Source organism: Arvicanthis niloticus, chromosome 16 (genome assembly GCF_011762505.2).
Source record: "Arvicanthis niloticus isolate mArvNil1 chromosome 16, mArvNil1.pat.X, whole genome shotgun sequence".
NCBI lineage: Eukaryota > Metazoa > Chordata > Mammalia > Rodentia > Muridae > Arvicanthis > Arvicanthis niloticus.
Window position 1 is genome coordinate 61,713,075 of NC_047673.1, and position 14,089 is coordinate 61,727,163.

Below are 14,089 nucleotides of genomic sequence, written 5' to 3' on the forward strand. Positions count from 1 at the left end.
AATATTTATGTTTGTCTGTCTGTGCACATGTATGCAGGGCCCTCAGAGGCCAGCAGTGTGTGCCAGATCCTCAGCTGTGAGCTACCCCATGTGGGCTCTGGAACTGGTGTCAAAAGTGCCCTCAACTGCTGAGCCATCTCTTCATTTCCTCATAAGACAGTAACACACACACACACACACACACACACACACACACACACGGTGACACACGCCTTTAGTCCTAGAACTCAGGAGGCTGAGGCAGATAGAGAATCTGGTTGATTCTCAAAAAACAAAAACAAAAAAATCAAAACAAACCAAACAACAACAAAAAATCCTGTATACTGATTTTTTTTTTCCTTTTAAGACAAAGGTCTCTCCCACCCTAATCGCCATGAGTATTCTCTTTAAACTACAACATTAGGGTTTTAAAAAATAAGACACAAACAAAAATCAAAACACGAGCACCCAAAACCATGGTTTGTCTGTGTAGCTCTGGCTGCCCTGAGCATTTTTTCCCAGATCAGTCTATCTTGGATAAGCTATTGAAAAAGGCCTTGCTAGTGTGCAGCCCAGTCACCTGGGAGGATCAAGTTACCGACAATTCATTCTTTTCCTTTCCTCTTTCTTTCTTTCCTCGTTTGAGACAAGGGTTTTCCATGTAGCCCTGGCTGTCCTGGAACTCACTCTGTAGACCAGGCTGTCCTCAACACAGAGATCCACCTGTTTCTGCTTCCTAAATATTGAGATCAAAGGTATGCACCACCACTAACTGGTGAAAAACTTCCTCTTTCTTTTAAATTCTCCTCCACACAACAACAACTAACAGTGAGGAAAGGGCTTTACTTTTGACTTTTTATGACTGGGTCTGGCTGGTCTGTTGCTCATTAAATAGGTCCAGGTTTGCCTCGAACCGCATCCTTACGCCTCTGAATGCTGGGATTACAAACCCGAGTTAGCGTACCTGCCCACAAAATGTTTTCATACATTGTATCTTTCTATTTGGATCTGCTTGTTACCCTAAACACCTATGTAACAGCTTTCTCCAAGTTTACCTAGTGACCTTTCTTCCACGATTGTAACCACACATTTTAGTCCACATCTTACCTGAACTGTTACATTTGATACTTTTAACAACTTTCCTTGATACTTGTCTCCCCTCTGCCTTCTCACTGTCCTATTTTCTGCTTCCTTCCCTCATCTCACCCCTCGAATGCCTGCATCCTCCTCTCTAGGCCACTGTTCTCACTTACGGCTCCAAGAACTATCCATACGCACACAAGTACACTTTAAACTTTCTTGGTTTGAAACCACACTAATTCATATTTACTTGCCTAAAAGACATCCCGCAGATCTCTCTTAAAACTAAAAATAATGTAACCCAGTTATTCAAATCAGAACATTCATATCTCCTTATCCAACGCATGTTTCCTACCTACACATCACCACCGTCTCTTCCTTAGCTTCATGATTGATCTCTCTTCCTACCCAGCCCCACTCCCCAGGGATTGAACGCCAGGCCTAACCGTGCTAAGAACACATTCTAACACAGTACTACACCCTAGCGGGCTTCTTCCCTTAAATTAAGCCCACATTGGTCTCCATCTCCAGGGCTCAAGTAATCCTCCTGCCTCAGGCTCCAGACCAGCACTAACACGCTCAGGGCTGGCAAGCTGTGATCTCTACAATACAAATATAATTGTTCACAACTCTATTTAGACCCTTCAAAGCCTCTTCAACTGCCCTTAGGATAAAATAAATTTGCAAGGTCTTGCGTCATCGGGTCCCTCCCTATCTCATAGACCTTTGTATTACCTTTTCCTTAAGCCACATCAGGCTGTCGGCAGCCCCAGAACATACTTGCGCCTACCCCACCTCAACCACCCAATTCAATTCTCAACAGTCCTTCACGAGTCAGCTGAGGCGACTTTCGACCGGAAATGGGGGTTCAAAAGGAAAATACTGAAGGGATGAATTCCGAGGGAATTTGGGAAGTGCTGCTGTAAGGTCCAGGTTTCAGACCCTCTGGGTGACAGGAAGTTCAAAGCAAAGGTTAAATACAGATCTTGAACTTTCACCTAAGTTCACCGGGCAGTCCGACTCCGGTACTATTCCGCCCTTACGTATCATGGCTGCCAGTCCCACTCTCCCAAGGGCCTTGAAGTTCGATACCAACCAGGTCTGGCGCCACCAAGGCTTCCACATTCAAATACGTTATCTCTCCACTTCTTAGAACCTCCCCGACGCTGCCGTTAAGAAAACCCGGCGTTGCCAGCTTGCCCCTAAGCAAGATGGCTGCCGGTCTCCAGTCTCTCTTCCCGACGTGAAGCTACCCACACCCCGCTTAATGCCGCTGCCAGGCTGCCCTCACCTAGTATGGCTGCTCCGCTCATGCCTCGTTATGGTCTCGAAGCCGACACTAACCGGCCAGGTTCCGGGAGGCGCTGTGCAGGATGCAGCCACCCCCGCCCGGCCCTCCCCTCCCCCACGCCCGCGGCGGCGGCGGCGGCGGCGGCGGAGGCGGCGGCGGCTGGAGCCCGGATGCCGCGCCGTGAGACAGGCCCGGGAGAGCAGCGCGGATGGATCCAACATGGCGGCGCCGAACCTGAGCCGAGAGTGAGGCGGCGGGGCGGCCGGCGTGGGGAGGGGGAGTCGAGCGGGACGGGGCGGGGCCGGGCGGGGCGGCGAAGGGCTTGGGGAAGGAAAGTGAAGGGGGAGGTGGTGGCGACGTCCAGCCAGAGAACCTCCAGAGAGGGAGGTGACGGGACGCTACGAGGTGGGGGAGGGGAGCAGCCGAGGGGGGCGTGCAGGGGAGATGGCAACTGTGGGAGAGGGCAGGGGTCGGGGCGCAGGAGTGTGAGCATGGGAGGGGCGTAAACAAGGGCCCAGGCTGGGCCAGGCCAGGGGCATTAAAGAGGCCGAGGTGGGGAGTGGGGCGGCGAGCCAGCGCTCGAGAGGGGTAGGAGCAGGAGGGAGAGGCTGAGGGTGTGGAGGGGAAAGGGGCTTGTGGCATGTGGTTGCAGGGGGGACTGGACTCCCGTGAGCGCTGTTGTGAGGACGTGGGAAGGGGGGGGGGGCGCGTTGAATTGGACTTGAGACGTTTGCTGGAGGGAGGTTTTTAAAGTGTTCAAATTGGAAGCGGAAGGGCCTAGGGGAGAATTTGGGTGGAAGAGAAGAGAAGAAGGAGGGCTTGGGGAATGGAGAGAGTGGAGATGTGACGGGGTAACGTAGAAAGTGAGAGACCCGGAGGAAAGTTTGGAAGGAAGGGGGAGATAGGGCAGTGGAGCTGCACGGATGCTAGAGGGTTTGGGGGTTTCCCTTTCCCCTGTGGAAAGGCAGCAGAGTTAAGCAGTATCAGTTGCAGCCAATTTTAATTGCCAGGCGCTTAGCTTTTAATAGGGTGGGAAGAGCAGAAAGGAATGGTCATGTGGGTTTGGAGAATTGGGGTTGAATGAGGGTTCAACCGGATTTGCTTTCCAAAACACTCTCTTGCTTACTGCTTCCTTGTTTTTCATGATTACAAATAGGGAGATTAGTAAAGCACTTTCCTAGGTTTGTGTGTGTGTGTTTCAATTAGCATTACAAGAATGGGGAAAGAGACTTTTCTGGAGCCTTGTATACCAAGGTGGAGGCTCTGGAAGCCTGAGGAGAAAATAGAAGAGACAGACTGGCATTTAGGTAATCAGGCCAGTAAATATGCTTACCTTTACAGACCCTTCGTTTGCTCCTCAAGTTCTAGGAGGGGAGAGGGTGTCCATGTGCATATTTAGAAAAAAAAAAAAAAAACCGTTTCCTACCGGAGTGTAGAAGTGAGTGGATGCTGCCTCAGTAGTCATTTTGTTCTCATTGTGTGCTGAGGGAAAGAGGTGAAGCTCGAGTTTGATTCTGGCCTGGTGAGTGAGGTGATGAGAATGAAGCGCCTGCTTTGGCTGCATCTTTTTCCCTTCCACTTCCCCCTTACCACTCATGATGTAAGAAACTAGATGGAATAAAGGAATTGAGGAAGGCGAGACGGTATCAGGGTGATGGTTTATTCCCAGAAGTGGTTGATTTGAGGCCTTTCTTGCTATGAGCCACTGAGACTAGAAATTTGGGGGGCTGATACTATATTGTGAGTTGTGGATCAGAGAAGGGGACTTTGGTATGTTTGAGTTCTCTTTAGTTTTGGAATAGTTAAGTCAGTGAAATGACTTTAGGTTTAGATGACTTATTTTTTTTTTTTTTTTGGCACTGACACTAACTTGGAACCTTTGAAGTTTCAAAATAAAGCTTGATGTTTTGCTCTTCCCACCCCCTTATTTGTTTTTGTTTCTGTTTTTCTGCTGGCTTTGAAACTTGTGCTAGGAAGAGCCCTGGGAAGTTAAGTTTCTTGCAAAGGTAAGTCTGGAACCTTTTCTTGTTTGCACACAATGGGAGGGAATGGAAAACGGTCTGAGATTGGGGTAGAGCCTACTTAACCAGGTAGGTGGGGGCGGGGGGGAAGGAGTTTCACTCTCTCATTAGGGTTTGTTGCAGTCACTGCTCAAGTAACTAGAAGAAGATAGGAGGAGGGAAAAGAGGGGATATTAAGTGTTCTGGGACAAGGTCCCCGCTCTGGTATGCTATTGTCTAGCTTTCTGGTCAGCTCTGAGTGAAACATGTTTAACATAAGGGAAGCTGTGTTCTTGTACAGTACCTATGAAGTATTTCCCTTTGAGAAGGCTTTTTTTTTTTTTTTCTTTCTAGTTTACTGTCTCTTCCAGCTGTTGAGAGTTCTTGGGATTTCTTGAAAACATACTGTGTAGTTCTGCCCTCCACGCAGATGTGGTCATGTTTTCCTGGTCCCACCAGCATGACAGCGCTTCGTGAGCTCTTAGCTCTAGAGATTACCCAAGTCGTTTTCACTTCAAGGTTCAAGCTGTAGTCCTTTCTGTAAGACAGGTTCTCACTGTGTAGTCCTTGCTAGTCTATAATTTGCTATGTAGACCAGGCTGGCCTTAAACTCACAGAGATCCATTTGCCTCTGCCTTCCAAGTGTGGGGATGAAAGGGATATGCCAATACACCTGGCTTTTGTCATTTAAAAAAAAAAAAAAAAGTTCTTCCCCATAATTTTCTGGTAAGGGTTTCTAAGAGAGTCAAATATTTCTTTTCTTTTTTTCTTGTAAAAATATAGATGTTATTTCTGTTAGAAGCTAGACTGCCATTTTTATTCCAAGATAATTCTACACATTCTTTCTTCAATAAGTCAAAGTACTTTAAAAAGTCAGGATTGTCTTTTCTGGATGGAAGAGTCTAGACTGCTTAGGCACAGAAACGCAGTAGAGAGTAACCTATCAAGAAGAAACTGTCTAGGTACATATAGACTCTTACTGGCTCTTACTACTTCAGACCTCACTAAAGGAAACCAAACTACACCTCCAGGAAATTCAGCAATTCACAGAATAATCTAGAATTATTCTGTGCTAAGGATGTAGTTCAGTGGTAGAGCACTTACCTACTGAAACCCAAGGACCTTATGTTTGATCTCTAGTTTAAAAAAAAAAAAAGCACATTAGTATTTGAACTATAGCAAGGACATTCAGTGGATCAGTACTTTTGTTTATAGTTGTGGAGGGGGGTTGTTTTGTTTGTTCGTAGGGTCTCACCGTGTAGACCAGGCTGGCCTCAAACTCACAGATATCCACCTGCCTCTGCCTCCCAGGTGCTGGGATTTAAAGGCCTGTGCCACCCTTCCCTGCTCACTGCCGGTTTTGTCTCTTGGTATTTAGCAGTATTTGAGATGAGCAACACATGAGTTCTTTCTAATCTGTTTGGAAGAAGGCATTCTCTTCGAGATGGTGTCTTTGGTCTAGGTGCTCTGTGTCCAGGCTGAGGTCCTGGCCACTGAAAGCGGAGTATAATGTGCTTCAAGAGGAAGTTGATGATGCTCTTTTCATCCTGAAGTTAGATTCTTAGACACCCTGGCTGGTTGCTGAGTTAACTCACAATCCTGGATGATAATTAAGTGGGGAGACTGCCTCTCCCTGCATGCCAGCCTCTTGACATTATTCTGGGAGATGTGCCTAGAGAAATGCTTGCTCTGTGTTTTGCTTCATTGAATAGTGTAAGTCTTATCAGTGACCTGACCAGGCAGGGCCTGCTGTCCAGTCTTGTCTTGGGACTTTATAAATGGCGCTGAGGATCATATGTGTTTTTCCTGAAGTTGGCATTTTTCTTATTCCCACAAAACTTCAGATTGAACTGGGTCAAAGTCGACCTGGGATGGACAGGAGGGAGTATGTCTGCCACTTGCTGTTCACCTGAATGGCAACTGGCAGGTGATGGAGGAGGCACTGCTGGGGTGAGATAATTGTCTTTGTGATAGTTGGATTCACGAGTTAACTGAGCCTGTGTCTGACTGACCCTCCTTTGCTTCTAGAATAAGATTGGATTGTTTCGGGGTAAAGAAACCTCACAGCTTCCTTTGTAGATCTAATAAGGAAAGTGACTTGCGCCCTTTTAAGCCTTCATCTTGTTTCACTTAAAATAGGATTCCTCAACCTTAACTACTGTAGACATTTTGGTCCAGATATCTTTGTTGTTAGTAATTATCTCATGCGTTATTTGATGTGTCACAGTATCTTGGCCTTACTCTGTGCTGGTAGTGTAACTCCCTTTCCACAAATGTTGACAATCAAAATTGTCTCCAGTCATTGCCAAATGTCCCCTGGCAGAGCAGATTGCTCCAGGTGGAGAACCACTGACCTAGAGCTCTGATGGTGCCTAGTGCCTTGGATGATCTGGCCTGTCATCTGGGACCTAACGGCGACTCTTTCTCTCCCTGTCAGAGACTGAGACCTATTGCAGAATTACATCGACTATATAATTAGGACTATAGTGTTTTGCTTTATTTTGCCTCATTTTCTAGGGACAGAATATGTATATGTGGGGGTGGTTTTTCTTAATTGCTTGGTTTTTTGTTTGTTTGTTTGTTTTTCAAGACAGGGTTTCTCTGTGTAGCTCTGGCTGTCCTGGAACTCACTCCAGACCAGGCTGGCCTTGAAGTCAGAAATTCACCTGCCTCTGCCTCCCAAGTGCTGGGATTAAAGGCCTGTGCTACCACTGCCCGGCCAATTGCTTGGGTTTTAAGGACACTTTGAATTAGGGAAACCAAGCAACAATCTGCTTTTCTGATTGGTTGGATGTGAAACCTGCTCATCTGTTTTCTCTGGGATCCTTATAACCAGCAGCTGGCCAAAGGGCACAGGTGGGGTAGGGACGATGGAAAAGTTACAGGGATTCTAAGGGAGCTAAGTTTTCTCCTGCTGCCTGCTTGAGTAAGAAGGTATTTTTCCTCAGCAACCCCATTTGTGCCGAGTGACAGCAGGTGAAATGAGACAAGGAAAACCAGTGTTTGAATAATGATTTTCTCAGCTGTTTCCCATACTTTGGCTGAGGTACCTGGGCTTTAAAAACTACATGTGGTTCATATTTAATTTTTACTTGGTATTCTCCTCCCTGAACCCAAAGGAGAATTAAAGAGTCTGTCTGCGCTGTCCTTGTTGGCTTACTGTGGGAGAAAAGACTAGGATCTATTGCTTCTCTGCTAACTCACCATCATGGCTCTTCTGAAGGAGCTTACCATTCTGTCCTTCTTCTCCTTTGGTGCTAGAGATGGAGTCCAGGGCCTCACGGTGGTGAGCATCGCTCTACCACTGTTATTTCCAAAGTTCTTCATTTTTTGTTTTGTAGCTTAGCCAGTATCTTCACATATAAAGTAGTCAGAACACTATCTTGTTAAATAGGGTGGTTTGGTGTGAGTAGTTTTCTGTGGTGTGGAGACAACTCTGACTAGCCAGAGCTAGTGCATGGTTACTGAATATGAGTGTGTTTCTGTGTGCACTTCCCACCTGCCCCATTCTGAGACAGGTTTCACTATATAACTCAGACTGGCCTTTCGTTGTCTGCCTCAGCTTTCCTAATTCTGGGATTATAGGCATGTGCGTGCACCACCATGCCTGGTTTACATGTGTCTTTTGGGTGGGGATCTCTCTCACTCTTGGGCTCTGTTAGGTTTGGTTTTCAACTGGTGTTGACCTCCTGGAAATTAAGGTCAGTTCTCAACAACAGGCTGCTGCTATAGCTGCCTACTACTAAGAATTATGATATAAAGTTGACTTTGATTTAGTACTACTCCATGATAATTTTAGTACACTGATATAAAAGAAATGTTCAGTTTTCCATAAGAGCTCAGAAGACGACCATTTAAGTCAGCCTTGGAGATACAAAGATTGTATGTGAGTTGACTCTTTTTTTGTTTTGTTTTGCTTTCTAAGGTAGTCTTAGTAGCTGGCCTCAAACTCATTGAGATATGCTTGCCTCTGCTTTTGCATTGTTGGGATAAAAGGCAAGAAGCCATCATACCTAACTAAATTGTTGATGTTTGGTTTTTGTGTTTGTTTGAGACAGGGTTTCTTTGTATAGTCTTGGCTGTTCTAGAACTCTCCGTAGACTAGATTGGCCTTGAACTCACAGAGCTGGGATTAAAGGCATGTGCTACCACCACCTAGTGTGAGTTGGGTCTTCTGAGTTAGTCATCTGAAAAAGAGGGCCTTATAGGGATGTGAAGTAGACAGATGAGAAAGGGAAATAGCCTGGAGAAAAGTGTAGAGGAATGAACGAATTACATAATATATGTAAATTCTAACCAAATGGACAATGTTGGAAAACTAATCGTTAATAAAAGCTAAGATGGGTGGTAGATGAGGAAGACAAGCAGATCTGTTCTGGAAGGTGGAAGAAACAGTGCATAGAAGTCTCCTTCCAGGTGAAGAGGGGGATTCCTCCTCCCTTGTATCCTCAGCTCCGTTTTTCATTTTAGATGTTCGCAGTTAAATATGGGAATAGATTTCTGTAGGTAAAGACCGATGGTGACAGGCTAGGTGTGATGGTGATACAGAGCGAGCAGGCAGAACTTTATGAGTTGGAGCCAGCCTAATTTACATAGAGAGTTCCAGGATAGCCAGGGATACATAGAGAAACCCTGTCAAAAAACCCTGCTTCCCCAAAAGTATTGATGGTGGTAGTGCATGCCTGTAATCCTGTCATTCAGGAGGCTCAGGTAGGGTGACTGAAAGTTCAGTGCCGCCAGGCAGTGGTGGCGCACGCCTGTAATCCCAGCACTTGGGAGGCAGAGGCAGGCGGATTTCTGAGTTCGAGGCCAGCCTGGTCTACAGAGTGAGTTCCAGGACAGCCAGAGCTACACAGAGAAACCCTGTCTCGAAAAACAAAAAAAAAAAAAAAAAAAAGAAAGTTCAGTGCCTATAACAAGTTTAAGGCCAGTCTGGGCTTCATTTTGAGATCTTGTGTCAATATGAAAAGTTAAAAGTTTTGGAGAACAAAGACTTCTTGAAAGAGTCATTTTCAGGAGCTGGTGAGATGGCTCAGCAGGCTTAGGCACTTGTTACCAAGCCTGATAACCTGACTTCCATCCCTGGGACCCATTCAGTGGGAAGAGAGAACTATTGACCCCTGAAAGGTGTCCTCTGACCTCCACATGTGTACTGTGGTACATATACTCATTCATATATATATATATGTGAATATATATGCACACACACATACATACATATACACATATACATACACAAAGTAAGTAAATGTAATAAAAATGTAAAAAATAGAGAGCACCAGTTGCAGTAGTGCAGTTGAGACAATGATTAGAATCTGAGCCAGTAATGGCAGTGACAGTAGCATGAAAGGAAGGGCATATTTAAGAAATGTTGTGTATGCTACAGTAGGAATTAAGACCTGACTGAATGGCTGGGGTTGTGGTCAGGGTGTAACGGTACTGAAAGACAGTAGGTATGAATGACTGAAGTGGAGGTGAAAACTGTTAGCTCTAGATGATTAGTTGGTGACATTACACAGTGGGGATTTGTGAATCGAACACAGAGCTGTGATTGGTCGTTGACAAAAGTTTGTTAAATGCCATCTGTAAGGGAGTACTAGGTTTTGTTTTGTGTTTATATTCTGCTTTTGAAACCCTAAGGCCCAGACTGGACTCAGACTCCCAACCTTTCTGTTTCATGAACTGAGATTATAGCATGTGCCACTATAGTCACTTGCCACTGAAGCCTTTTGAAGTTAAGGGACATGCTTAAAGTCACATAGCTAATGTCTGTAATGGCACAATCAGAATGTCTTCTATAGCATCTTCTATATAATCTATAGCAAAAATTGAATTGTCTACTTTTCAGTTTTTCCTATATTTAAGAAATTAATCTGGAAGGGGGTAGCACAGACTTTTAATCCCAGCACTCAGAAGGCAGAGACAAGTGGATCTCTGTGAGTTCAAGGCCAGCCTGGTCTGCAGAGCGAGTTCCAGGACAGCCAGAGCTACACAGAGAAACACAGATTGAAAAGCAAAACAAACAAACAAACAAGGAAAGAAGGAAAGCCAGCCAGCCAGGTAGGTGTGATGGTGTATGCCTTTAATCACAGCACTCAGAAGGCAGAAGCAAGCAGATCTTTTGAGTTTGAGGCCAGCCTAGACATAGTTCTAGGAGAGCCAGTTTTACATAGTGAGATCATGTCTTAAAAAATAAAATAAAAATAAAGAGAAAAAGAAAATAGAAATAAATGAAGTGCTTAGGAAAGGGAAAACGTAGTTTTCTCTTGTTAGTTTTTAAAAAAAGATTTAAAATGATTTGAGACAGGGTCTCCCCCTGTGTAGCTTTGGCTGGCCTGGAGCTCATAGAGATCTGCCTTCCTCTGTTTACTGGGATTAAAGCTGTATATCACCACTCCAAAAAAAAAAAAAAATTTTTTTTTAATTTAGTTATGTGTGTGGCTGAAGGTGCCAGTCTCAGGCCAGTGGCATCAGATCCCCTCAGAGCTGGAGTTATAGGTAGATGAAGCCTGTCCCTGTGGATGCTGGGAATTGAACTTAGGTCTTCTGGAGGAACAGCTGGCGCTCTGAACCATTAACACCCCTAACCCCTTTTGAGACGGGGTTGTTATTTAACCCTGGCTGGTCTAAAATTCTGTCTGTGGAACACTAGATTGGTTTCATACTCACAGAGGTCCACCTGAGTTCTAGGATCAAAGGGGTACACTGCTATAACTAGATATTATTCTGTTATTATATATATTTTGTTGTTGTTGTTTTCTGTAAGACAGTTTCAGTATATAGACCAGATTGGCCTGGAATCAGATCCTCCTGCCTTAGTCTCCTCAATGCTAGTTATAGGCATGTATCTCCATGCCCAGCAAGTCAGTGTTTCAAGGGACTAAAAGCAGTGTTTTGGAGACAAGGGGAACATTTGGACAACATTAAAAAACCAACCAACCAACAAACCAACTTTGAGACAGAGTTTCCTGTAGCTCAGGCTGGCCTTGATCTTGCCCTGTAGCCGAAGATAACCTTAAACTCATGATCCTCCTTGCTTCCACCTCTCCAGTGCTGGGGTTTTACCAGACTGGCTTGTTTTGGTTTTGAGATAGGGTCTACCTATATATCTCTGGCTGGATACAACCTGCTGTGCAGACCAGAATGGCTTCAAACTTACGGTAATCCTCCTGCCTGTGGCTCCTGAGTGCTCTAATTATAGGTGTATACTCCTGTGCGTAGCTGCAACAGAAACTTCTGACCTATGCAGTACTAAAATCATACAGAGCCTCTCATTCCAGGAGCTAACTGCATCCCGTGTAGGGCCTGTTGAGTGTGAAGAGCTTTAGCGTTGTTGTTCTTTTGCTTTTTTGAGACAGGGTCTCTGTAGCCATGACTGTCCTGGAACTCTGTGATCTGCTTGCCTCTGCCTCCTGAGTGCTGAGATGAAAGGTATATACCACCACACCTAACATAAACACTTTATGATATTTAATTAACAGATTAAGCATTGTGCTCCATTAGTAGCATGTTAAGACAATACAGATAAATAAAATTGGTTGCTACCAGTGCATTGGCTCATGGGATCCTGTCCTGTCTTACAGATCACTGGAGATTGCAGCTGCTGAGCAGAGATTCTGGAAAGCACTCTGTTTCTGAGCCCCTAGCATGGCGAGCCTAAAGAGGCGGGCAAGCCAGGTGTGGCCGGAAGAGCGTGGTGAGCAGGAACACGGGCTCTACAGCCTGCACCGCATGTTTGACATCGTGGGCACCCACCTAACACACAGAGACGTCCGCGTGCTTTCCTTCCTTTTTGTTGATGTTATTGATGACCATGAACGTGGACTCATCCGAAATGGACGTGACTTCTTACTGGCACTGGAGCGTCAGGGCCGCTGTGACGAGAGTAACTTCCGCCAGGTGCTGCAGCTGCTGCGTATCATCACGCGCCATGACTTGCTGCCCTACGTCACTCTCAAGAAGAGACGGGCTGGTGAGGGCTTCTGGGGTCTGGGAGCATTGGATAAGAGCTTTGTGGGAGGCCAGGAGTGAGCTGTGCAGGAGTCTACAAGGGGGTGGTCCTGACCTGGGGAGTACCTAGGAGAGTGGAGAGAGCCTTTGGGAGAAGACAGATACGTATTTTTCCTGAGTGACTTCTCGTCCTCCTGCAGTGTGCCCTGATCTTGTGGACAAGTATCTGGAGGAGACATCAGTTCGCTATGTGACCCCCAGAGCCCTCAGTGATCCAGAGCCGAGGCCTCCCCAGCCCTCTAAAACAGGTGAGAAGAGATCACTTGTAATTTTCATAAGAGAACATTGATCCCATCACAGGCGTGGCTGGGCCAACATCAATGAAAGGATATAGTCCCTCTACACCTACCCCATTAAAAAAAATCAGATGCTGTGGAAATGGCTCACTTGGTAAAGTGCCCGCTGCATAAGCATGAAGACCTGAGTTCAGATTCCCAGCACCTACATAGAAAAGCTGGGTAATAAAATGTCTGTAATCTCAGTGTTGGAGGGCAGACACAGATGGACCCCTGGAGCTCACATTGGCAGCCCACCTCAGCACACTGGTGAACTCAAGGCTCAGTGAAAACCCTTGTCTAAAGAAAGGTGGGAAGAGGACTGAGGAAGACAGCTAATGCTGGCCTTTGGTCTTCACATGCAGGCACACTCACATATGAACACATTTATGTGAACATGTACACATGCAAATCAAGTGAAGTATACTTTGTCTATGGCTAGTGTTTGCTCTTTTACGTCACTTTTTAAATGTCAGTTTATGTGTCTGAGTATATTGTCTGCATGTATGTTGAGCCATCTCTCTAGACCCTAGGTCAGTTTTTAAAAAACAATTCTCTGTATGAGTGTTTGCCTGCATATTTGCATGTGTGCAATGTATGTGCTTGCTGCCTGTAGAGGTCAGATCCCCTCACCATGATCCTTAGCAGCCATGGAGGTGAACCTGGGTCCTCTGCAAGAACTGCAGGTGGTCTTAACCACTGAGCCATCTCTGCAGCCCCAACTTGTTTGTTTGTTTGTAAGACTTCCTATTTAGCTTGGGTAGGTGTAGAACCTTACTTCCTTCACCAAGTTTTGTTTGTTTCTTTGATTGGTTTTGTTTTGTTTTTTTTTGAGACAGGGTTTCTTTGTGAAGCCCTGGCTGTCCTGGAACTTATTCTGTAGACCAGGCTGGCTTTGAACTCAGAGATTCGATTGCCTCTGCCTCCCAAGTGCTGGGATTAAAGTTATGTGCTACCTCCACCTGGCTTCCTTCCTTCACCTTTAAGAGCTCCGAATGATAGATTTTTCACCATACTTACTGTGTGCCTCCTGCCACCCCATCACGGGCTGAATCCAGATCTTCATGCTTGGCAGACATTGACCACTGAGCTATACCCCTCAGCCTTCAGGTTACATTACCAATACTGCTTTTATTCTCAAGTTGAAAGGATTCCTTTGTATATTCCAAATGAAGGATTTGAAGTTCTGCTTTTACAACCTTGTGTTTTCCATTTATTTTCTTGTCAGTGCCTCCCCACTATCCGGTGGTGTGCTGCCCCACTTCGGGTTCTCAAATGTGTAGTAAGCGACCAGCCCGAGGGAGAACCACACTTGGGAGTCAGCGAAAACGCCGGAAGTCAGTGACACCAGACCCGAAGGAAAAGCAGACATGTGGTGAGGAAATTCAAGGATTTTAGAGATGTAGACTTGAGGGAAAATACAAAGAACTCCTGGGATAACAGGCAGTCTGTAA

The 14,089-nt window shown here is 45.6% G+C and overlaps 2 protein-coding genes across 7 annotated transcripts in view; one reads left to right on the top strand and one right to left on the bottom strand.

Moving 5' to 3' along the window:
- Window positions 1-2,475, bottom strand: part of Ufc1 (ubiquitin-fold modifier conjugating enzyme 1) — a 26,235-nt gene extending 23,760 nt beyond the window's left edge. For 2 of the 3 annotated variants that reach the window (XM_034520199.1, XM_076914473.1), the window contains exon 1: window positions 2,156-2,222. The gene's annotated coding sequence lies outside the window, so the exon portion shown is untranslated. Of the gene's footprint in view, window positions 1-2,155; window positions 2,223-2,350 lie in introns of those variants that run through there. The other variant, XM_034520198.1, reaches the window with a different exon arrangement.
- Dedd (death effector domain containing) overlaps window positions 2,455-14,089 on the top strand; it is a 14,523-nt gene continuing 2,888 nt past the window's right edge. Inside the window, exons 1-5 of one of the 4 annotated variants that reach the window (XM_034520190.2) lie at window positions 2,455-2,595; window positions 4,324-4,356; window positions 11,934-12,322; window positions 12,501-12,608; window positions 13,864-14,010. In XM_034520190.2, coding sequence (XP_034376081.1) covers window positions 11,998-12,322; window positions 12,501-12,608; window positions 13,864-14,010 — 580 coding nt within the window. In that variant the 5' untranslated portion in view covers window positions 2,455-2,595; window positions 4,324-4,356; window positions 11,934-11,997. Of the gene's footprint in view, window positions 2,596-2,654; window positions 2,756-4,304; window positions 4,357-11,933; window positions 12,323-12,500; window positions 12,609-13,863; window positions 14,011-14,089 lie in introns of those variants that run through there. The other 3 variants (XM_076914472.1, XM_034520191.2, XM_034520195.2) reach the window with 3 other exon arrangements.